The following is a 23,737-nucleotide window of genomic DNA, read 5'->3' on the forward strand; positions in this document are numbered from 1 at the left end:
TGTAGCATTTGCGTGAATGATTTTGGTGGACCGGAACGGAACATGTACGAATGCATGAACCAAATCAGAACAAGTTCTATTTTCTGTGCATACATTTGCACAAGTTGGGTGTTTACACGGTGCATTTTGGCGTTCATTCCCGCGTTCATCCATTTAGACATTAACCCGTACGTGTCAATGTATCGTGTAACCAGGCCTTTATAGAACATTAAGGATACGAACATGTAACGTCTGATAGCTCCGTGCGTGCGATAGGCTAGAGAACTGAAGATACATATTCGAGGGTAAAGCTAAAAGGTAAAGGTATCAGCGAAATGAAGTGGCCTGGAAAAAATGAGACTTACGGAGTGGAAGATACAGAATGATACACACAGAATCGCTAAATGGTAATACTAGAGTGGGCATAATTCTTAGAAAGAGAGTCGGGATGCGAGTGAAAAGCTACCTGCAGTTTAATGAAAGGATAGTCATGGTGAAGACAGAATCCAAAACAGCAGATACTGTAATGGTGCAGGTTGATATTCCCTCAGAGTAAGGGATATGCCATTATCAAATTATGAAGATGGAGAAGTTGAGAATAAAAGTGAAATATTAGTATGCTGAAGAAGAGAAGAAGTCAAAACTAATATTAAAACAGGCAAACACAAACTGGAAGAGGCGAATGAATTCTGTCATTCAGGAAGCAGAACAACTAGCGATGGACGAAGCATTAAAGAAATTATCAGCAGGATAGCCCAGGCTATGAGAGCATTCCTCCCCAAAGAAATATAGATATCGAGGATAAAGGTAAACGAATTAGGTATCAGCGAAATGAAGAGGCCTGAATAAATTATACTTACGGAGTGGAAGCTTCAGAATGATACAAGCAGGATAGAATGAAGGAAACAATTTATCAGAACCTACACTTGGAGTATGTTTCTCTACGGAAGCAGTGGCGCCGACTCCATGGGGCCTGAGGGGGCCCGAGCCCCCTCAAAGATTCGTTTGGGGGGGCGGAGCCCCCTCAATAATTCAAGAAAATAATTAAGTTATATTATGCTTTGTGAAATCACAAAAATGTATCGGTAATTTTTTTCCCATGTTGTACGATAGTTACATTTTAAAATAAATTCAACAATGTGCTAAAACAAATAATTATAAGGTTAAGCAGGTTAACTGAATCAGGTGGTGTGAATCATGACAGCTTTTCGGCGCTGCGACACACTTTGAATTTAACCTCTTCCCGGGGAAAAACCTCCGATATGGGCCCCCCCAATATTTTTTATAAGTCGGCGCCCCTGTACGGAAGTCAGGTATGGACAATGGGAGCAGTTGAGAAATGAAGAGTAGCCGCTACCGAAACGCGGTGCAATAGAAAAATGGTGAATAACAAATGGATCGACCGAGTTGGTAATGAGTAGAGATACGTGAAAATCGCACTTTTAATAACAGTTTATCGCATTTTGCAGCGTCTATTTTTTATTTTCATAGTGAGGTAGACGACGGTAAAATGTAGTGAAACACAGTTATATGACAAAATACAGAATATTTTAAATGACTATGTTGTAGAAAAATAATAAATTAAGGAATAAGACATATTGTGGCGGAGGTGTAGCTTGCCCGCGCACACTTGTAGTTCGCGGCCACGTGGAGTCCCAGCCAACTAGCAGCTGGCCAGTCGCTCACATGCGGTGAGTGTCGGCCTAAGTCGGCCGGTTAAAATCTAAGTCCGTGGTGTCGGCGGAGCATTTAAACTGCGCTCGGCACAAAAATGTACGAATTTTGCCGCGAAAAGGCATATTTGCGTAAAAATATCATAAAAGTCAAGTCATTGCATCTATATCGCATTTATCGCATTTGCGATTTTCGCGCATCTCTAGTAATGAGGAAGTCCTAAGAAGAGTAGGAGAGAAGAGAAGCCTCGCAAAAGTATTCATAAGATGACGAAACAAGCTAATCGGCCATTTATTGATACAAGATGGCAAGAATGGAAAAGGAAGATCTCAAATAAATTAAATGGAGAAAGTAAAGAAGGATGTTAAAGAGAAGAAATACGTAGGTGTGAAAAGATTAGCTGATAGGAGTATTGATTGGAGACTGAGTCAAACCAATCCGAGGATTGTTAACCAGTGATGATGACTATGGTCACAAAATTTAGTTGTACAACTATAGGGTTTTCTAGCGATTACGCGAATGCCAATCTCTCGGTTTTTCGACTGGGAATGATTCTCCAAAACTTTCGAGGTTTCGATGCGCAAAATATGCCAGCATTAATGACAGCAAAGTGTGACATATTCTTGACCACATTTTATTCCTGTTTGTTCGACTGATATCCGTAAAACTAAAACATTTAACAACGAACAAAAACAATAGAGAGAGCAAAGTAAAAAGATCCCACAGCCAAAGTCTTAATTCGAATTTCTTAGATTGGTTCCTTTGCCTCATTGGCCACGTAAGCCCATTATGTTTCTACATTAATCAACAGAAAACTTACGGGCGGCTTTAATAATTTATTGCATTGTGACTAATTATTTTTTTAAGAAAAAAAATCATCACATGCATGGAGCATGTTTATCTATGGAAGCGAGGCTTGGATATTGACAGCAGCAGAGAAGTGAAGCATTCGAAATGTGGTGCTGCCCGAGATTGAAGAAGATAATATGGATCGACCGAGTAAGTAATGGGGAAGTGCTGAGAAGAGTGGAGGAAAGAGAAGTCTTCTAAAAACCCCAAAGTAGAAGACGGGACAATTTAGTTGGCCACATTATGATGCACGACGGCCTGATAAAAACAATCGTAGAAGGACAAGTGGAAAGGAAGAAGGGCAAAGTACGGCCCCGAATGAATTACACACAACAGGCTATAAAGGACGTAAAAGAATAAATACGTCGCCATGAAAAGACTAGCGGATAGGAGAGTGGAATGGAGAGCTGCGTCAAACCAATTTTAGGAATGATGACTAATGATGATGATGATGAATACTTTTCAACTCATTAACATCAAGAATACCGGTCGCTTTACCGCATGGGGTAGGATCTAACTGCCGAGTAAGTGGCTTAGGAATAAAGGATTCCCCGTGTTTATTTACTCTGCAGTTATGACAACAACAGGATCGATGCTCGATGCCTTTTCATCTCGTGGGTCGCACTATTTTCTTTTTCCCTCGAGCTGTCCATCATTACAATTGTAGTGACGGACGGCGACAGGTGCGAGCGCAAGGGGCGGGAGCGAGCGGGGGCGGTTCCCCCCCCCCCTTTCACCCCCGCCCGCCCCCCTTCTTGGCTAGTCGCCTCAGCCTCGCAGACAGGCAGGCCTCCTCCCTTCTCAATCGGCCACTTGTGGCTCTCCGCCGAAACAGGTCGCCGTTCGCACTCGGACCACAACTCGAAAGCAATAATTAACAGGGGGATGCCACCGGAAACAGCATTCTGCATTACTAGCAAATCCAAACGAAGCGGGTCATACCCAGGGCTGGGCAAAATACAGACCGAGGAGTTAATGCGTAGTTTTCCGCGGCGTTGTCTAGATGATGTCTCCATGCTTCTGGGTTTCACCGCGTGGATTTTCCGAGACCGAGGGGTATTTGAAGACCGAGGAGTATTTGAAATAAAATTATAAATATACATATACGACGACAAAATACAAACAAATATATATACGACTTGGGTATTTGAAAAACGGACTAAAAAATAGTATTTTGAATATCTTTTAAAATACAAAATACATTGGTATGGAAACTAAGAGATCTTTAGAAAAAATATAACCTGCCTTGGCACGTTATGGATAGTTGCAAACACGAATAAAACGATTCTAACGCAAACGAAGTAATCTCTGAAGTATAACGTCACAGAAGTGTTTTCAGAGCCACCTCAAAAGCATTCTACAGATGTATTTTTTATTTTAGAATGGAAAAATACCAAAAATCTGTATTTGAAATACATACAAGATACATTTAGGTAGTGAATTTGAAATACCAAATATAAATTTCAAATGTATTTCAAATACGTATTTTAAAATACTTGCATTAGAATTACTGTCCAGCCCTGCTCTTACCCGACGGCTACAAATCGAACCTTTGGAAGGGTGAAGTGTGAATAAAGCTATTTAAACGCGTGAGGTTTTTGTGATATTTTTCAGTGTCCGGGATGGCTGCAATTAATGCTATCAATGTTTTCATGAATTGCCTTCCAAAAAATATGACCTCATACACTAAGTTCGACCGTTTTAAGCGTGATATAGCGGAAGTACGACATATTGAAATGAAAGGTATTCGCACTGACCAGGTCAAGAGCGTACCCAGCGGGGGTGGGGGGGCGGGGGGGGGGAGAAGGTGGAAAAAAATCGTAAAATTCTTTAAGGAAAATCATGACTGGATTGAAACGAAAGTTTTGAACAAATTTTCTTCAAAACCCACAAAAAATGATAGTGGTAGTATAAAAATGTAGCTAAAATAAAAACAATTTTTTTCATGCGAGTATTTTTTAAAAATAAAATAAATATCATTTTTTTAAGTAAGTAATTTTAAAAACTAATAAAGCGCTGTTATAATTTTCTTAAAATGATGGTTTCTTTTAACTTTTCTGTGCTAAAATGTTACAACTTGACGACCATAGCTTGCCCCCTTCTAGTTATGATCCTGAATACGCCTATGCATCTGGTGATGGCTCTGTAAGCCGAAATACGTCGTACGCATTAACTAATTGTGGAAAAGAGCAACTACCTTTCATATCGTACATTAATTTTGATTGTAATGAATTTTTATCGGCTAAAGTTACGTCTCAATCGCATACAGTACGCGCGCACTGTCGGGACCATCCGGGGACATCGACAACATATTTCCACAATTATAATGAAACAGAATTGCACGAAAAGTTTTATTAAATATAGCAATGAGGCAAGCATCCTTCGCTGATAAGGTTGAAAATTTACCCCGAGGTTTCCTCTTGAATGCAATTGTCACCCGTTCACAAACAACGGCCCAGCATACGAGTTATTTATTAACCGCATGTCATTAATTACTGTATCGCAATTGAACGATTTTCCTTTAATCAAAGGCTGCTTGGCACCATCAATGAACTTTATAAGCTCATGGACTTCAATTATCGAGGCCATCGCTGGGTTTTAATTATAAAAACACCAGTCGTCAATACGTAACCCAAACGGCCGTTTGAACCCGAACAAAGCTGCGCCGAAGACGGAGATGCTACCAGCATCGACCATTGGATTATCTAGCAGTTGATAATAACTATATTTGCGCAACATCAACGGACTATTACTTCTATAATTGATAATGGCTTTATTAATTACTCATTATTATTCAAACCACCTTTAACTACCATCTCAAGCGAACGAAAACACTAAGATCGATTACCACATTCCTGAACTCAACTGTTTTCCATAATTCCATCTAACTCGTAGAGTAACTAATAAGGGCGACGAAGGCGGCTGGCGAGTACACTTCACAGAAAGAGGCACAGGTAAAAGCATTCACAGCCATATAAGGTGTACCGTGCAACCATCTTCAACAGTGATTCAAACCGAGAGGATTACTTTATAGGTGATAATAGAGCTCGCATCGAACTAAACCTAAGGCGCATGAATTTCTCATATTAAATGTAAGGCAGTTTACTAGGCCACCAGCATTTTCATCCAAAACTTGGAATTCCATAAAATTGCATCGGGAGCCCACGATCCTTTGGTTGGGAGCCCTACGCTGTAAATACTGTACCAATGTCCTCAGCAGCAAAATGAGAGCACGCGCTTGACACTAACTAGGAGAAGTAGAAATGAACAGTACAAGGATCTCATGAAACATAGAGAATGAATCACGGACAGTTCAACTCCCAGTACAACGCTAGTCAATAATTGTAAGTGCAGGCTCGGGACAACTAATAATACATTATTAAACGATATTTGGCATTATCATTCATCAATTCCAATAATATATGCACTGCCTCTTCAAGAAACTCTTCGATGAGTATTTCCTACGTCTTTGAATCATCATATTAAACATCATCTTTCGGATGAATCATCGCATGGGACCCAGTCATTAAACATCCATTTTTTACTCTCTCTCTCTGTCCTTCTTTCGACACGAGAAATCTTTTTTTAAAAATTCCGACTCGGAGAAGCCTGGAAATGGAAGCTGGTTTATAATTACTGACAGTCCCCCAATTTAGGAAGATTTTCGAAATTCCCCTTCACATTGTTTGAAAAGTAGAATACGTGGGGACTAAAATAGTCGTCGGAGTCCCTTATTGACCCCAGCCGTGAAAGCGCAACCCGAAAACGGTGGGTGACCAGCGGATATTTTTAATTCCCAGGGTTTAACGCCTCTAGGGGAGTCCTCCTCCGAGCAGCCACTACAACAGACCAACGATCATACACAACCTTAAGGGGAGAGACATCATTTGGCGCGCCGCGGGCGTACCCGTAAAACAAGCTCACCTAAACCAGCCAGTTTCCATTACAATAATTTTTGTGCGCATCTGTTCATGTTGCGTGGGTAGTGCGTTGTTTGTGATAGCAGAAACTTATATACCAAATTGAGAACAATGGTGACTTCACTTTGGCGAAAGAAAAATTATTTTTTAAATTTTATAATATTTTGTCTCTTAAAAAATAAACTATTATTTCAAGAAGAATTTTTTTTAAATTTTCATTACTTTTTTTAGTGTTTCTTTTGATTCTTTTTCTTTATATTTTATTTTTATTTATTTTTTAAATAAATATTTTTGCTGGACATATTCCAACAAAAATTTAAGCTATTTGAAAACGTTAAAAATAGAAGAAGATGAGACACAGGAAATTCTAATAGAAGAGTTGCTTGAAGAGGTAGTGTGTGTGTTGCTAGAATTGGATCATGATCCCAAATGTCTTTTAATAACGTGTTATTAGTAGTCCCGAGCCTGGACATAAAAATATTGACTACCTGGGAGTTGAATTGGCCTACAGAGGGGAGTTTATGAGCGAAAAGGATGATGCCTCGGATAATTCCATTTAACCACTTTTTTCGTACATTTTCGTTTATCATTTAAATCTCCATAATATTATCCAAACATTCTCTTTATTTTCTGTATCCAGCATATTCATTTCACAGTTTTTGATCTTGTTTTAGTTAGCCGTACTGCATGAAAGTTGTTTGAACGTAGCAAATCAATGGCAATGAAAGGCGGAAAGATCATAAAATTAATATTTATAATGGATATAATAGAGGACTCGTACTTAAATGCCAAGGATAAGTTAGTGATTATGTACACATAATTACGTAAAACAAGAAAACTATACGTATTCTCAAAGATTCAATCATAGCGTTGCAGCTCACTCCATCTTGGCCCTAGGCATATTCTACTTTCTCGGTGTTCCTCCTCATCTCCTTCTTCAACAGTATTAGTCTCAAATAAATGGTTTAGTCTCCTTTCCACTTACAACTAGATAAATGTATCTCTTGGTCTTCCTCGGGGGGCCTATTATGTTTCCTGACCCAATTAATAAACCATGTTAAAAAGCCATGGTTCAGGTCAATGAAGAAGTCTGCTGCAATGCCGGCGAAACTGTCGTCTGCAGAGATGAATCTACGCGGTAGTAACCCCGAAAACCTCGACGCTGAATCCTTACCACACCGCGAAAGCCTACACAAGGATTTCAATGAAGACCATTATTGACACACATGCAAACCAGAATTATTTAATGAAATGACGGTGCCTTAAGGGATTGAATTTGAGATCATTTTAAAGTAACTTATTATTCTAAGAATATATATTTTTGATAAATATTATCTGTAAAAGGAAACAGCATTTTAGATTGATCTAATAGTTCTATGAACTTCTCCTAAGAGCTTAAAAGATATTTATATTATTTCTGAAAAGGGGATAGCACACAAGGACAAAGGCAGTATAATATATATTTGTATAGCGAATTTTCAACCCTAACATAAGATCAATTTAATGATGTATTTATTTCTTATAGGGTCTGCTGAGAAATACTCTTAGACTGAAGTATGTTATTGGATGGAAATTTTATCGTTAGTTACTGTTTTCTTTGCGTTTTGGGACACGGAATATTTTGAATTCGCCATGCGTTCAGCAGTAGCCGTTTATTTTTCTTAAAATACGAATTAAACTAGACTTTATCCAAACGAAATAAAATATACTCTCAAATGTTATTTTTCTGCCAGAACTAAAAAAAATTCGACTGAATGAGCATATCATCGTACTTTTGTTTTGGTATCTGGCACAACAACAAATACAGCGAATGGTTTACCAACACTTTAACTTGCCATATATAATGGACCATAAGAAAAGCATGGGATTTCTAGATTCAGGCCACAAACACTCAGCAATTGGCCTTGTGATTTGTTAATCGTCACATATAACATTAATCGCGAATGCAGCGCGAATTCGAAATTTAATTCGTTTAAACTTCAAAGGGTCACAATTTAGATCGATACTTGATGAAATATAATCAGAGGAGCGTAAACGACATTTCTTCGTCTCAATCGCGAATCAAGGTTCCTCCAAGAAAGCACAATTCTCTTAATTTCAAATCATGTGATTCCGGAGATTATTCGGCAAATGTATACTAAAACTACTACCTCATCAACCTTCATTGAAAGAACGACACACATAATCTAATTGTAACTACATTATTTTCATCCATAACCAAGAATTTGATTACAGAGGCCTATGAAATTAGGTAACTTTTCAAATCTATTTCCAACAGTACATATGACGTAGACATCTATGAACCCATTCGAACTACAGCTCCATCGGTGGATACGGTAATTAGATGATTATTCATAAAAACATATCATAGTAATAGTATATTTTATGCCTCCGCAATGCATCGTAACGGTTTCTTTTTTGAATTCCAAAATTCTTTCACCCGAGACCTAAATGACAATATGACGCGGTGCGAGAAATACAATTCAGCGTTCCAAACAAGTAATAAACAAGGATAGCTAGAAATCAACCAAGTGCCAACTCATCCTGAGAAATAAAATTCTGCGAAGAAATGATTGGCACTTTTCCAAGTCGACACCTAACCACGGCCAACCCCAGTGGCACAAAGTCTAGGGGAGAGGACTTAAATGATTACATTGGCTCTTCCGCGCACACTCCCAGCGAAGTAACTGTCTCCATACTTTGTTCCATTCACGTCATTTAGAAAGTTTTTTAACCGCAGTAAAAAAAATATGCGGTGAGAATAGAAAGGGAATGGAGGGCAAAAGCAACCGACTTTGATACAGAAATAACAAAACTGAAATAAATATATAAATAACCTCTCTTTCCAAAGTTAGATTTTTGCTGGCAATAGTTTATTATTACAATATAGTCATCCTCTTTTACTTTTGAAGATCACGAGTGGATCACCAATTTTGCAACTTTCACAGGAAGATTTGATACGTGAGGTTACATACTGCAAAAGAGTGCGAACCCTCTGCCTAAAGAATTTGCTTTAAAGTATTGGTTTCTACATATTCTAATCTTCTATATTATTTCTACTGTATAGATACCTTTTTCTCAACTTATACGCAACCAAACTCTACAAATGAGGTACCAAAATGCACAGAATTTATCAGAGAACATGCGACTGCATATCTTACCTCCTAAATATTGCTATTGTTTCCTAAAATTGGTTTTTAAATAATTTATTAAAAAAAAAACAAAAAAAAACCTGTAAATATTCCTGACGTTAACGGCGCACAAACTGATACATTTTTTCATTTGCAACAATATCTCGCACTCTTTAAATAACTATTATCAAAATGCGGATGATTCCACATTCAAGTCTCCTGTTGATACGTAAGTATGAGTCATCATGTGCGTTTAACAGAGGATAGTGTAATTACTTCCAATGTTGTGTTTGAGGTCCTCTGACCTCAATTGGTACATGAAAATTCCATTAAATTTGTACATAAGACCCTGCCTTTTTTTCTACATTTTAAAATTAGAAACGCGCCTATCCCTCTGTGGACCTGCATTGAAAAGAGCGGGGGAAGCCCGCTGGGAGCGGGCGCAGCACGCTCGTCAAATTCTTATTCCTGTAGCATACAATTAGTCAATTAACACATTAAATCAAAGCATATTACATCAGTTATGCCTCGCCGCTTGGAGCGAAGCTAACCTTCTATTGCACAAAAAGGGTCCCACTTGTCGCGATTGCATTTAGATTGTGGAAGGACAAATAGTGCGTGAAGCAAAAATTGAGTATTTTTGCATCTCCAATGTTTTGTGTAATTCGTTCTGACGCGATAGTATCAAAACAGGGAGCCCATTAAAATAACTACGTAAAATTCCACGGCCTCATATCATTTTATCCCTATATATTACAGGGCCCATAGTCTTCCTAGTTCTTAACCTAGTTCTGAGAATGAAAGGATAAATGTAAGAAAACGTATAAAATATGAAGAGAAATCTGCAGTGATATGGAAAAACTGGGGCGTTAATAAAACATACATGATAGGGAAAGATTTTAATTTCACAACGAGAAAGATTTTAATATGATACGAATCTTTATTACTAATTATTGATTGCCAGGCTGGAGAGTCGTTTACGCACAGAGAAGACTCTATTTACGTGCATGTAAGTTCTCTCTTCTTTTAAACCATCTGCGACTGATCTTGAAATGTATCCTCATGTATTTCAGTTTTCAAAATACTCTGAGTAAGATCCCTTACCTCAGCAAATCTGTTTAGGGAATTGGATTTTCACGGAAAAATCAACAAATCTGCGACTGGATGGGTTCGACATGAATGCACCAGCATCAGATAGCTAAACGCGAGGGAACAACCGTGATCCTCTTTCACAAAGATTAGGGTAGTTTCCTTCATCAAAGAAAACGAGAGGCGATTGATTGCGAATCGTTACCCACCACTACTGTATTCATATTATACAAATTATTTGGTTTTAGAAATACTGGTTTAGACCAATGGCAATGGTAAATTTTATCCTCATTTGAAGAAGGCCAGATTGGCGCCCATGCGATTCCACTCCACGTGACGTCACAGGGACCTAGTTTCTATACGAGTAGATAGGAGTTTTACATCGTCTGAGATTACCAATGCATGCATGAGGTACAGAGCTCAGGGAAACATGTCTTAATAATCACCTATTAAAACTGGCTAAGGTCGGAAAGTTTTCTTCGTTTGATAAGGTATTAATGTTCCTTATTTAAGCCAAGCGCTACCTGCTAGCAGGGTTATCTGCTACCTGCTATCAGCCTTCATCTCAGCGGCGCTCAAAGCCTCGCACCCAGGTGGCCTCATTTGGCGGCCGCGGGAACCAGAAATACGTCACACGAGCTTTTTCCAGCATGCATACTTAGCCGTCGCGTTTTCGCGCACTTGAAAATGTTCACTTTTCATTTAATCGCGAAAAATAGATATCGTTATTTAAAAATTTAAAGCTTGAAATACGTACTCCAGGAGTAATAATCTTTCGATTTATGCAATGAAAAAATAAAAGGAAACCACCCTAGAGTAAGTTAATGTATACCTACTCTACTATACCGGAACTAGCCACGGTGATAACTTCACGGAGTCATCCGCAGTGCAAAAATATGCGAAATTCCACATAGGAAATATCATTCGCCAAGACCGGGATTCGAACCCGGATCCCTCATCTTTAGCCAGTTAAGTACCGAGGCGTCAATCTCGAAAACGGAAATTGAGAGATCCGAGTTTGAACCCCGGTCAAATCGAATGATTTTTCCTCTGAGGAATTTCGCACATTTATACACATATTATATTCTAAGTGAGCAAAGAAATCCACCCAACTTTACCTTGATTCGATCCAGGAACCATACCTTATAGAAAATGGGACGATCCGGTTAACAACATTCCCAGAAAATTAAAAAATACATATTTTTAATAACTACCGGTTTCGTCTGACATCGGACCTCAGTCGCCACATCAAGTATTTAGGGGAAATCTCGCATCAAAGTTATTAATTATCTCAGAAATTTAAATGAAAGAGAACTTATTGAAAATGAAATGCTTTCTAGCAGGAATATCCTAAACTTCCTCCCAGTAGACCTTCAATTTGGAGTTTCCGTTCCTCTTTTGTTGTTACATCTGATCACCCTCATTGCAAGGGAAAATGCGAAGTGGCAACATTTGAATAATATACGAAAGGATGTGACACCACATATTGATTGGTTTTATATCTTACATTAGCAGGGCGGGAAGTAAAGAGGTAATTAGATGGGATGAAACGAAATAGGCCTCGATCTGAAGAGCTCTACGACAGGAGGGAATTGGAAAGGGTGTACGTGGCAGGAGATTAAGGCAATAAGGAGCTCTTTCTCTCTCCCCGTCATCAATTCTTAATGGTGATAAAAATGGACACGTAATCGTACGGAAATTCACTTCGCCGCCCACGAGAGCACTCACAATGGTCCGGACGATAAAGAGTTTGCTGCTATGGCTACCAAGTAGGGATCTCTCTCCAAGGATTGTCACACTCGTCAAATAGAGCTTGAATATGAGGCGACCATATGGGATCTGACGTAGAAACACTTAATCCGAAACTCAATAAAATACAAATAGTCCAGGAAATGAAGCATTTTGGCTTGCAATTTTTTCAAACTGAATCGATTTTCTTGAAATTTTCATAATAAGTAGGGATTATACCAAGAATGAAAATCTATATCATGCCGACGGGCGCTTTTACCCTGGGGGTGGTTTCCACCCCATCTCGGGGGTGGAAATTTTTAATTATATTTTGACCACAGGAATCGATAGAAAAATACATTCTAAGAATAAAATGTTCTTTCAATTTTTTGCGTAAAATTAATATTTTTCAAGTTATTTGCGATTGAAAGTAACAGTTTTTTGACGAAAAAATCAACGATTTTAATCGATTATAGGCAAATAACTTGAAAAGTATTTATTTTATTAGGAAATTGTGAATTACAAAACTGTAGCTTGTAAAAAATTTAATAAAAATCTTATTTTAGATTTCCTTTATGACCAATTCGGACCGAGCTACAACTTGTTGATGGTTATCTATTGTTTGTCATACGCTAAATTTGAAAGATTCAATACTAAATAGCGGGAAAAATGTAATTTTCGAGGAAAAATTATGTAATATGTTTTAAAGTGTTTTTAAAAAACTTTCTTATAATGTGAAAAAATATTTTTTATCATGAAATTTGAGCGAGTTATGATTAAAAATAAGATCAGTCCCTACTTTTTTGTACGAAAAAATCAGTGAAAACAACTCTTTATTACCACGCTAGACAAAATTGATCAATGCCCTTCAGTATTTCTCTTCATTTAAGTATTGTTAAATTGATCCTAGAAGTTTTTTTAATTTACAACTCTAAATTTTGAAAAAATTGAAGGAAAAAGTGAAAAGTCATTTTTTACAATTTCGTTAAAAATGCTCTTTTTTTCAAAATAACTCCAAAAAAGCTGGAGATATGAAAAAAATGCACGAGTAATAAATTATAGCTCCTTTATTTTCAAATATTTTGGTGTGTTTAAATTTTCTATATAATAAATATTTGGTAATATATTGATAATTAAAACCTCTATTTCCAAGGGAGCTCCACCTTATTTAAACCCTTAAATCCCTCCCCTTTCAAAATTAATGACTCGAAAAAAATTTAATTCGCATGACCTTGTAGTCAGTAAAAACCCTAAAAAATACAATTTAAATGAACTTTCTATCATAAAAAATAAAGGAGCTATGTTTGAAATACCAATCAAATTTATTTTCGAAAAATTCGAAATCCACAATTCAGAGCATAATATTCCTCATAATCAGCATATTCTTCGTGTATTTTACGTTATAAGCTAACGATACACTCAAATTTGCTACAAAATAAACACACATACCCATAAGATGTATATATACATACACATATGTGAGTATGTGTGCTCTCGCTCACAGTGACCTGTGAGCATGCATGTGGTGGGAAGACTGGAAGCCATACAGTCTCCGTTTGATTGTGTTTTATGTAATGTCTACATAAATGTACATTTATTTGTTTATGTTACCATTACGAAGTTTGTTCTGTTTATCCTATTGTTATACCTTTTCTGTGCTGTGATTAAAATCATGAGAGAAAAAAGTGAATACATAATGAAAGGAGTAAGAAAGTGAATAACAAGATACAATGTGATACATAATTTTTATTTTTAGGGTAAATAATTTTTTTTGCATTAACCCCCAGTAAGGGTTGATGATTATGGGTTGAAACGCCTTAAAATTCTTTTCCAAACAAAAAAAATAATTATACAAATAATTTAAACTAAATTTTACCCGTATTTAGCTTTAAAATATAATTTTTTAAGTTCCAACTTTTAGGGGTAGTTTTCACCCCTAAAAAATTAAACGCGCCCTTCGGCATAGTATAGATTTTGAAGAAAGGGGTATGATTAGTCTAATCTCAAATATTTTTGCAAATCGATTCGGTTTGAAAAACATATTTAAAGGAGGTCTGATTAGTATTAACACAAATTTTTATGCAAATCGATTCAGTTTGAAAATTCTTTTTTACATTAACCCCCAATAAGGGTTGATTATTATGGGTTGAAACACCTTAAAATTATTTTTCAAACATAAAAAAATAATTATACATATAATTTGAACTAAATTTTACACGTATTTAGCTTTAAAAAATAATTTTTTAAGTTACAGCTTTTAGGGGTAGTTTTCACCCCTAAAAAATAAAAAGCGCCCTTCGGCATAATATAGAATTTGAAGTAGGGGGTATAATTAGTCTAATCCCAAATTTTGGTGCAAATCGATTCAGTTTGAAAAAATTGCAAGGTTTTTCACTTTTATGAGCTTCATTTCCTGGACTAAAAGGAAAGCTGCGCGCTTCGGCAAAAACTGCTCTAGCGTTTCACAGCTTTCACACGCATTGGGGGGGAAAAGTTACTTTTCAGAGCGACACATAAGAACATAACCTTGTAGAAGCAGAATACAGGGTGGAGAAAAATTCTGTCACGAAATTTTAACCCTGGAAAGCCGATACCAGTAGGAACCGGCATTACTAATTATATTTAGGTCCAAAACGCACCATTTCTACACTACAGAAACTTTGAGCCAAGCGCTTTCATTGGCCATAAAGAATTTGCAAAATAGAAAATTATTCTGTGCATGGGGATATTACTTCTTGATGATCTTTCACCTTGAATTGATTTAAAATGAAAAACTGAAAGGTCTTCAAGAAGACGTAAGAATTGATCACTAGCTACGTGCGTGAAATTAGAGCCCAATAATCAAATGCAAAACGTAGTAACGGGAGTAATCACAATTTAATGATTTTTACGCTGAGTGGACAGCAAAAAAATAGTTTTAAATGGGATATCTCACGCACACCCAGCCCTCAATTTTTTAAAGTTAGTGGCGCACCGATACTGTGTGGGAAGTGGCTTGATTTATTCCTCCAATGAGACTTCTAGGCGTTTTCGGCTTCGCAATAACATCTCAAAATTACGAACAAAACTCACCATTGTATACTAATAAAATTCTTAATCTTTCCATTATTTTTATTCGTAAAAGTTTGATAAGAAGTTAACATTTGGGTCAATGAAGATATACATCGTTAAAATGCATGGATGTGGAGAGGAAAAAAATCCATTTTTAGAACAAGTGTTCAAAAATGCATTAATCAAAAGAAAAAAGGTAATTAATCTTTCATCATCATCAACAGTGAGCAACCCAAAGATTGTTTTTACGCAGGTGTCGCACTAACTAATCTTTTAACCCTTCCATTAGTCTTATGTTTTACATCCTTCATCACCTCCTCCTCTCATAGGTTACCTCCCTTTCCGCCTACTTGTCTTTCAACGATTTTTCAATAGAAATCCTGTCTCGTGATAAGTCCGATTACGTTCACCAGTTTTCTAAAGATTCTCCGATTTCTCAAGGTCTTCAAAAGACGCATATTCTCCCCTACAATTCGTAAGACTTCCACATGAATCACACGATCTACCAACTTGATCTTCTTCATTCTTCTACATCACCGCATTTCGAACATTTCCAGCCTTGACTTCTCCCCCACTGCCATCGCCAACGCCTCACCACTATTTTTTATTTTATTTTAAAGAAACAGAACCAGATACAGCATATAGTTGCCATTTTATAGTGACCAGGTAACAATACATAAATAAAGAGGACGAAGGCGTAATATAACAAGTAGAAAACAATAATTACATTAACAAAAACAAAAGGACAACAAGAATCTGAAGAATCAGACTACTTCGGTGACAGATAGGATAGGGAAAGTCTTATGAAGGATTTCAATGGAAGTACAAAGGGGTCGATGTGCGGAGGGAGTGAGTTCAACACAGAAGTAATGCGGTAGAAAAACGAACGTTTGGTAAGTGAAAGTCTAGGAATGGGCATGTGGATTAGGGGATGAGAAAGGGTAGGGCGGTGTGACTTTTAAAATTGATAAAAGAGAGCAATGAAGGGCAGTCGATGGTGGAGTTGAGAATCTTAAAATAAGTTTTAAATCAGCTGTGAGCCTATGGGTAGTGAGATTAGGGATGAAGATGGAGGAGAGAATAGCATTAGTGGACATGTTGCGTAAATGCGGTAATATATTTTTGACTATTTTGGCAAAGAAATTGCTGACACAGTTCAGGGATGAGAGGTTGGTTTGTGAAGAGATAGACCAGATGGGACGAAAAAACGATAGACCAGAGGGTAAAGAATTGGAAGGATGATAGAGGAAAAAAAATCCAAGTGCCTGGGGGTCCTTAATTTTAGTGAAACGGTACAGGAGGCCTAAGAGGGACATTGCTTTAGACTTGATGGATTGTATGAGCGGAGAAAAATTTAATTTATCGTCAGTGATAATGCCTAGGTCCTTTAGATGTTGACACACGTTTCAGAGAGTGATTAAAAATAGTGTAGTCAAATTGATGTGTGGTCTTTTTTAGGGAAATAGAAATTACACTACATTTATCTGCGTTTAATTTAAGTTTCCAGACATTACACCAATTCGATGTCTGACGTAAAGCACCTATGAAAAATCAATGCTCCAAAAGCAAGTCCTATTGCACTTCTTCCTTATTGCAATGCCTTCATTTCCCAGCTATGAGGACAATCCTCTTTTTGAGGTATGGCCTATTCGCTTGATCTGCCCTGCTGACTATTTCCTTTCCGCTTCGTCCATCGTGGGTCACTCGGCTTCCCAGATAGCAGAACTCTTTCACCCCCTCAAACTTTTGGCTTATTTGTCCATGTAATTTGATTTAAATATTAAAATTATCTTCACCAACCACCGAAAAATATAATCCATTTTTGGACATGGAGTAACATGAAGACGTGGAAAGAAAATTTCCACCGAGACAAACATTCTCACAATGAGATTCTCATCAGCAAACGGAGATATGTAGGTGTACAGCGAGGTCCTTGGAGAACAGACGTATTTCATTTGAAGCAGAAAATATACGAAAAAAATATTTATGCAGACGATACCCTCAGACCGTGACGGTAGCCCATATCATTCTACGGCAAATTAAACTTGGAAGCAGATTTTATTTTCCATTTCACGGATATTTTAGCGGGAAATGTTTCTTTGGTCGGTATTCATAAACACACTGAATTCACTACGCCCACCGCGCAGAGAGGGCCTATTTTTTTTAGCTCGGGAACGTTAAAAAAAATCACACGCTCCGACCGTGAAATTACTCGCTTTTCATCAACTGCAATCATAACCCACTCTCAAAACCACCATGATGTAAAAAATTTCTTCCAAGTGGTCACTAGAGTCACGTTGAGTGTATAGAACGAAGACGTGAGCTGAAAAGCATTACTTTAAGTCACGTTGGTTATTAAGGAGCAACTACTTCTCATCGAAGATGACACAAGAGTGGAAAATTGATCAAATGCTGCAGATAAATAAGTAATTACCTAATAATTGAAATAAGTAATTAGGGTAATTAATAAAATTCCAAGAGAATTGCATGATAAAATAATTTCAATAACGGCCGATTTCGTATGATAACATAGTCAAGTCGTCTCAAGAATTTAGGTGAAGTATGATTTAAAAAATTATTAATTATCTAAGTAATGTGTATGCAAACGGTTGAGACCGAAAGTATTCCATGTAATACAAGTAAAATAATGTTTTCACATAGAATATAATCTTTAAGTAATCGTTCGATAATTATATTATATATATTCCCGATTTTAAAGGGAGCAACCGCTAAGAATGTTTTTCAATATGTCCTCACATGTGCATTCCACAAGAAAACGTTTTCCTCTCCTTATAAATGATTTATGTAAAAAGCTTCCGCATGCAAACTCACTTGATGAATGGAAAATGAATCCAAATATAAAATGACATCCAATTCTTTGAACTACCAAAGCGATTACCTCTTCCACAGAGATATATGCGATTGATCTTTCTCTCTTTTTGATTACGTGATATTTAAGCCAGTCAACAAAAAGATACGGAGAAACAGAATTTGACAGGTCCTAAATATGAATCAATTAGAAACGATACCTTTTACCCATACTCACATCATCTTAGACACAAATTATCCACACTTTTTGTAAGTCCGCTCCGTAAAACATTTTGAGCCAATTTCAGTGGCTTTAAAGGCGCAATGCTCAACGGCCACGCGCGTTTTACTCTTATCGACACACGAATGAATCAGAATTTACAAATTAAGACCGTGAAGAATACCTTCAAGGTTTATCCCTTGCATAAGCTAGTACTTCTATTTCGCTAGCACAGGATCTTATGCACTCGAATGCTCATGAAAATTCAAGCAGTGGGGCGAGGTCGGCGCACTTTAAAATACTTTAATATTTTGCGACTTCTTCAGACGTCAAACTTTTTAAAACAACGACCAAAAAGTTACATGTTTTTTTGATAAAAAATAAGCAACCCAAAGTGTTGATGTAGAGGACACAAAGATTTAACATTATCACCACTTTGTTGAATTCCGAGGGTCCAGAACCAATAACCCACTGCGGTGTGTAAGTTGTCATGGAGCTTCACAGGGATTATCTGATTATTCGATATTGTTCGAATTCTTCAGTCTCGCATCACTTAAAATGACTAAAAAGTTACAGTTTTTATGGTACATTTCAAAAAATAATAACAAACCCAATTCGCCGATGTAGAGGATAACAAAAAAGCATACAAGAAAAAACAACAATTACTCGTGCGAACCAAAGATTGGGGTCGGAAGGATGATATGCATAATATTATGTATGTTATGAAGGAATTTTATAACTAAGTAGAGTAGAAAGGAAACGGATCACCACCACATGTCTGATCTTAACGATTGTCGTTACAATGGTTACCGTCCCATTATTCGGGAAAATTTAATTTAGAATTTTAAAGATTACTTAAAAACGATATCAAGGAAATATTTTTTCAGACCTCCTAGTAAAAAAATATTAACTCCAAGTTATACTTCGCACTTAGATTATAGCACTTAGTTGACTATGCTTCCATGAGTTCTACACAAGTTCATTTTTTTTAAATTCATAGCCAAGATGTTTTTCCAGTTTTCTCTAATACAAAAAAAGAAGTTTGAGTTTTTAAATAGTTAATTTTCTTGCAGGATTTCGAGGATGGACAAACCAAAACAAAATTGACATCGTATGGAAAAAGTACATAAACAACCCGGAAGCAAACCTAATCTGACAGCATAAGTCATTAATGATACTTCCACGCAAAGACGAAGCCAGCTTCCTCAAAGCCTTTCAAGTCCTCCCATTGAAAGTCAACGTAAAAAACGGTATCACAATTCGAAGCGGAACCGAATGATGCGACATCATTTATGGTACACAAACATTGATAAATGGAGTGAAAGGCAAGGCAACGGCGCCTTTAATAATGACGCCTGTCCAAAAAGAATTTATTCAACAATCACGACGGCAATTGAGTGTAACTAACGGGGCTGGACTGAAGTCATTGGAAACAGAGCGCGAAGACAGAACCACCACTTCCCGAAAGACAGGTAATTTATCTTTTTATCAATTAGAGACAAACCGCTGTCAAATGAACGAGACGGAATATAAACTAATCACTGTAATTTACGTCATTCTGGACCTTTTTTTCTGCCACACGTATTTATGAGTAAAACCGCTGACAAGTGAAAACAACGGAAGACAAACTTTTCATCGAAAGCGATGACATTTTGGACATCCTTTTCATCAAACATAATCAGAGTAAAACCGCTGACAACTGGACACGACGAAAGAGACAGCACTGATCGAAAGCGACGTTAACTCGATGTAGCAGAGGTAGAATCTACCCAACTTTGGAATTGAGAGTAGTAACATTCTCGCAAGGTAAACACTCCAGTATCTGGGTCCACAAGTAAAGGGACTTTTTTACTTTGCGTTTTCTGAATGGCCGAAATTGGGAAAAGAACGGGAGTCTTGATGAAATAGCACGACGAATCCTTATATCCTAGCCAACGCGTATACCTATTCCACACTACGACCGGCACGTCACCGCCTAGCCGGACAGCCGACAGATGAACTCGGCAAGTCGGATGGCGAAGCCAACACCGGATGACAGTTTCCAACTCTATTAAATGCACATCTTCACACGCACACCGACTTTGCAGTTTCACATTCGGTCAAAATTTCTCGTAAATTACAAAAACAAACTTCATTTTAAAGTAAATTTTCGCAATTTTTTCCACTATCATTCACGTTTCCCCTCTGACGCTGGGGGATTCGTCAGGGTTTAAATGTTATCCAGTTGTTGTGGTTACGGGGTGCGGTTATGTAGGCGTCTACACTTTGAAATTGAAAGTGTTTTTGATTCAATCGCCTAACCGAGACCCTGATTTTCAGCGATACAAAGGAGACCCTTTCGGAATTTCTTTTTCAGCAATCAGTCGTCCGCGAAAGCTTTAATCAGTTGCCACTGGCAATGTCAGTAAACGGCCTTCGACCAGTTCCGGCATTGGAGCTGCATGTGATTATTCTCAAACAGACTGGCATAGCCGGTAGCCAGTGATTCCATGACGTGATATATGAGAGATATAGTCTCAGTATATAAAATAATCTCCAGAACCGTCAAGTCGGAAAGTTAAAAACAGTGAAACGGCCGCCGACCGGTTTCTATATTTTTAAATAGGCATGGGGCGATTAAAATCGGGAAACTGGAAATTAAATGTAACACCATTGTTTAGAAAGGGCAAAAAATTCAAGAACTAATTCAACGATATTTTTCTTCGCCATGAGGCCATAATGAGTAGAAATTCATTTAAATGTTCTAAAATTCTATTAAACCAATCAGCAATGTAGTATTTATTCTTAATTTCCCAATTTTACATTTTTTAGATTCCTTGTTGATATGATGTAAGAAATATTATCTTAAGAACAATTTTCCGACTTCAAAAGGATTTGCGAATGAATTATTTTATCTCCCATTATTGTCCATAGCTATCTTAAACCCTAAATCACCCTAAATATGGGCCCTGGTACGTTTAAGATGAATCATGAATAAATTTGAAATCATTTACCAATAAATACGGATTTGGATGTTTTTTCACTCAATGTGCTCTCAGTGCCTGAAGAAAAGGAATAAGTTCGGAAAGAAAATCTCAAGCGGGACCACTCAACATGAAGCTGCTGAGCTGGTCTCAATCTGGTGCCTGCGGCAAGCGCTTACGAGTCAGAACCCGGGTCGTGACTGTTACTCTTCATGTGGTGTTGGCAAAAGTTTCTTTGTAGTATACTGGGATTTACTGTTCTTAGATTAAAGGAAATCAGGGGCTACCGCTTACTGAACCAGGATTTTCTCATGACGATGGAATAAAAACACTTCTTTCGTTCCCCTATGAAAAAATTGTATAAGCCTGTATAAAATTTGTATATATTCTTATACAATTGTAATGACTATGTATAAGAATGTATACAAATTTTATACAGGTTCATACAATTTGTTCATAGGGGCTATTACACACACTTAATGAATGATGCACCAACACAGGTTTCAAATAGCTTACCGTCATTTTCAAAATGCTTGTACACCAGCAAAGCACCGATATTTGTCACAGTTGGGGCGGTGAAGAAAATTTCGGGGACGGGGCAGTTTCTTTCCCACCCCAATGGTAACATTGTAGGGTGCTTCGCTGATGTTGTCTCTAATGGAGCAGAGAATGGGAACAAAAGCGGCAGTGCAGCACACACCTTGTTTTGCTTTCCGGAGGCGACCTCGGGGACTGGGAGGCGGAATCCGGGACTGGGTAGGAGGATGGCGGGGGCGGCGGTCGGAGGCGGAGGCCATCCGGGGGTAGCAGCGAAGAACGGGGGCGGCGGGGGAACCGCTTGCTGCGGGGGCAGAAGCCAGGGGAAGAGACCGCCGCTGCCGCCGGTCGCAGCCGCCGCCGGGGGGAGGCCGCCGTAGTAATAGTAGAAATCCATTGACGAAATGGAGGAAGGAGAGGTCGTGGGTCTCGAACCCGCGAATTCCAGGCTCAAGTGGTAGCGGTGAAGAGGTCGACTCGCTATAGAGTGCACGAGGCGGAGGGATACGGACGGAGATGCCAGTTGCCAGAGCGACGACAGTCAACAAAATGACAATAAGAGGCTGTGGGAGGAGACGCTGGTATATGGAGGGGAGAAAGAGAAGGGAGAAGCAGAGGGCTAAGGGAGGGGGGAGAGTGTCATGGCGCCCACGAATGAGCGGGCACCGAAGGGAAAAGAAAACGAGAAAATAAATACAAGGGCGCATGGACGGATTAAGGGCGTTTTAAAGGAGGGTGGCTCAGTACTTGCCTCGGAGTCTTGGTGGTATACAATACCTCTAAGCGATAATGTGTTTGAGGTCTGTCATGCGTGGACAAGTGGCTTTTAGACATTCATCACTCTTTTTAAACTGGAGAAATAAAAAGTTACATCGGAGTGCCGTCTCAAAGATTGCGATCCTTAATTTTTTTCCTGAAATTAATATTACGAGGGAGGCTGCCCCTTTCAATCCCCCCCCCCCTAATCCACCATTGCAAGAGCATGCCTATTGGCCGCGTAGTAAACAAAAGCTGAGGCCAACGGTGAAGCCCTAAGATGGAAAAATGCAAAAGTTATAAAACGATATAGGTACTTAAAAATAAATTTAATTAAAATTCCGATACATCTCCTTCTTCGTGCGAATTCACTATGATGGAAATACAAAATCCAATCGAAATAAGCAAGATGAAAACAAACGCAAATCACAAATCTCGGATTTGGCCATTACAATCTTGGCCCCATAAACACAGGCCTATGAGCGCCATAACTTACGATTCCTGTGTGGACGAGGCCATTAGGTATCACTATATGCAGTGGATACGAAACCCTAGGGCGGGCTCACGGGGTTACAACCTGGGCCGAAGTCTCAAGCTATAAGCTTATCACCTCTGCACCGCTGGAGGGGGGAGGACAGGAAGGAGAAAGGAAGGAGGCACCGCCGCCGTAGGAGCCCGACGACGCCTCCTGGGAGTGGATAGGGAAGGAAGTGAGGGGACGAGGAATCCCGCACCGTCACAGAGGCGGGCGGGTCCTACCATCAGCGAAACTAGGCATCAGCCATTGCTATTCTAACAACTTTGGAGAATCATTCTATGAGGAAGAATGATCCAACGATCAAATCATTAGATTATCACTAAATACATTAAAAGGAACAGTATTTCACGCCCTTCCACAAGCGGGGAAATATTCACATCCGTCAGGGTGCTCTAACAAACATGGGTAGTGGTGCCTCGGTAAATGTCGTCATTCAGCCCTCGTGAGACTGCAATTTAAGTGCTTTCGTATTAGGAACGCACAATCGCAACAGT

At 38.3% G+C, this 23,737-nt stretch overlaps 1 protein-coding gene across 4 annotated transcripts in view; it reads right to left on the minus strand.

Moving 5' to 3' along the window:
* Positions 1-23,737, minus strand: part of LOC124156456 (uncharacterized protein C18B11.02c-like) — a 76,617-nt gene that overhangs the window by 30,923 nt on the left and 21,957 nt on the right. The window contains exon 1 of one of the 4 annotated variants that reach the window (XM_046531018.1): positions 22,113-22,502. The exons of the other annotated variants lie outside the window; for them this stretch is intronic. Coding sequence (XP_046386974.1) covers positions 22,113-22,346 — 234 coding nt within the window. The 5' untranslated portion in view covers positions 22,347-22,502. Of the gene's footprint in view, positions 1-22,112; positions 22,503-23,737 lie in introns of those variants that run through there. 4 annotated transcript variants of the gene reach the window in all.

Source organism: Ischnura elegans, chromosome 3 (assembly GCF_921293095.1).
Source record: "Ischnura elegans chromosome 3, ioIscEleg1.1, whole genome shotgun sequence".
NCBI classification, from domain to species: domain Eukaryota; kingdom Metazoa; phylum Arthropoda; class Insecta; order Odonata; family Coenagrionidae; genus Ischnura; species Ischnura elegans.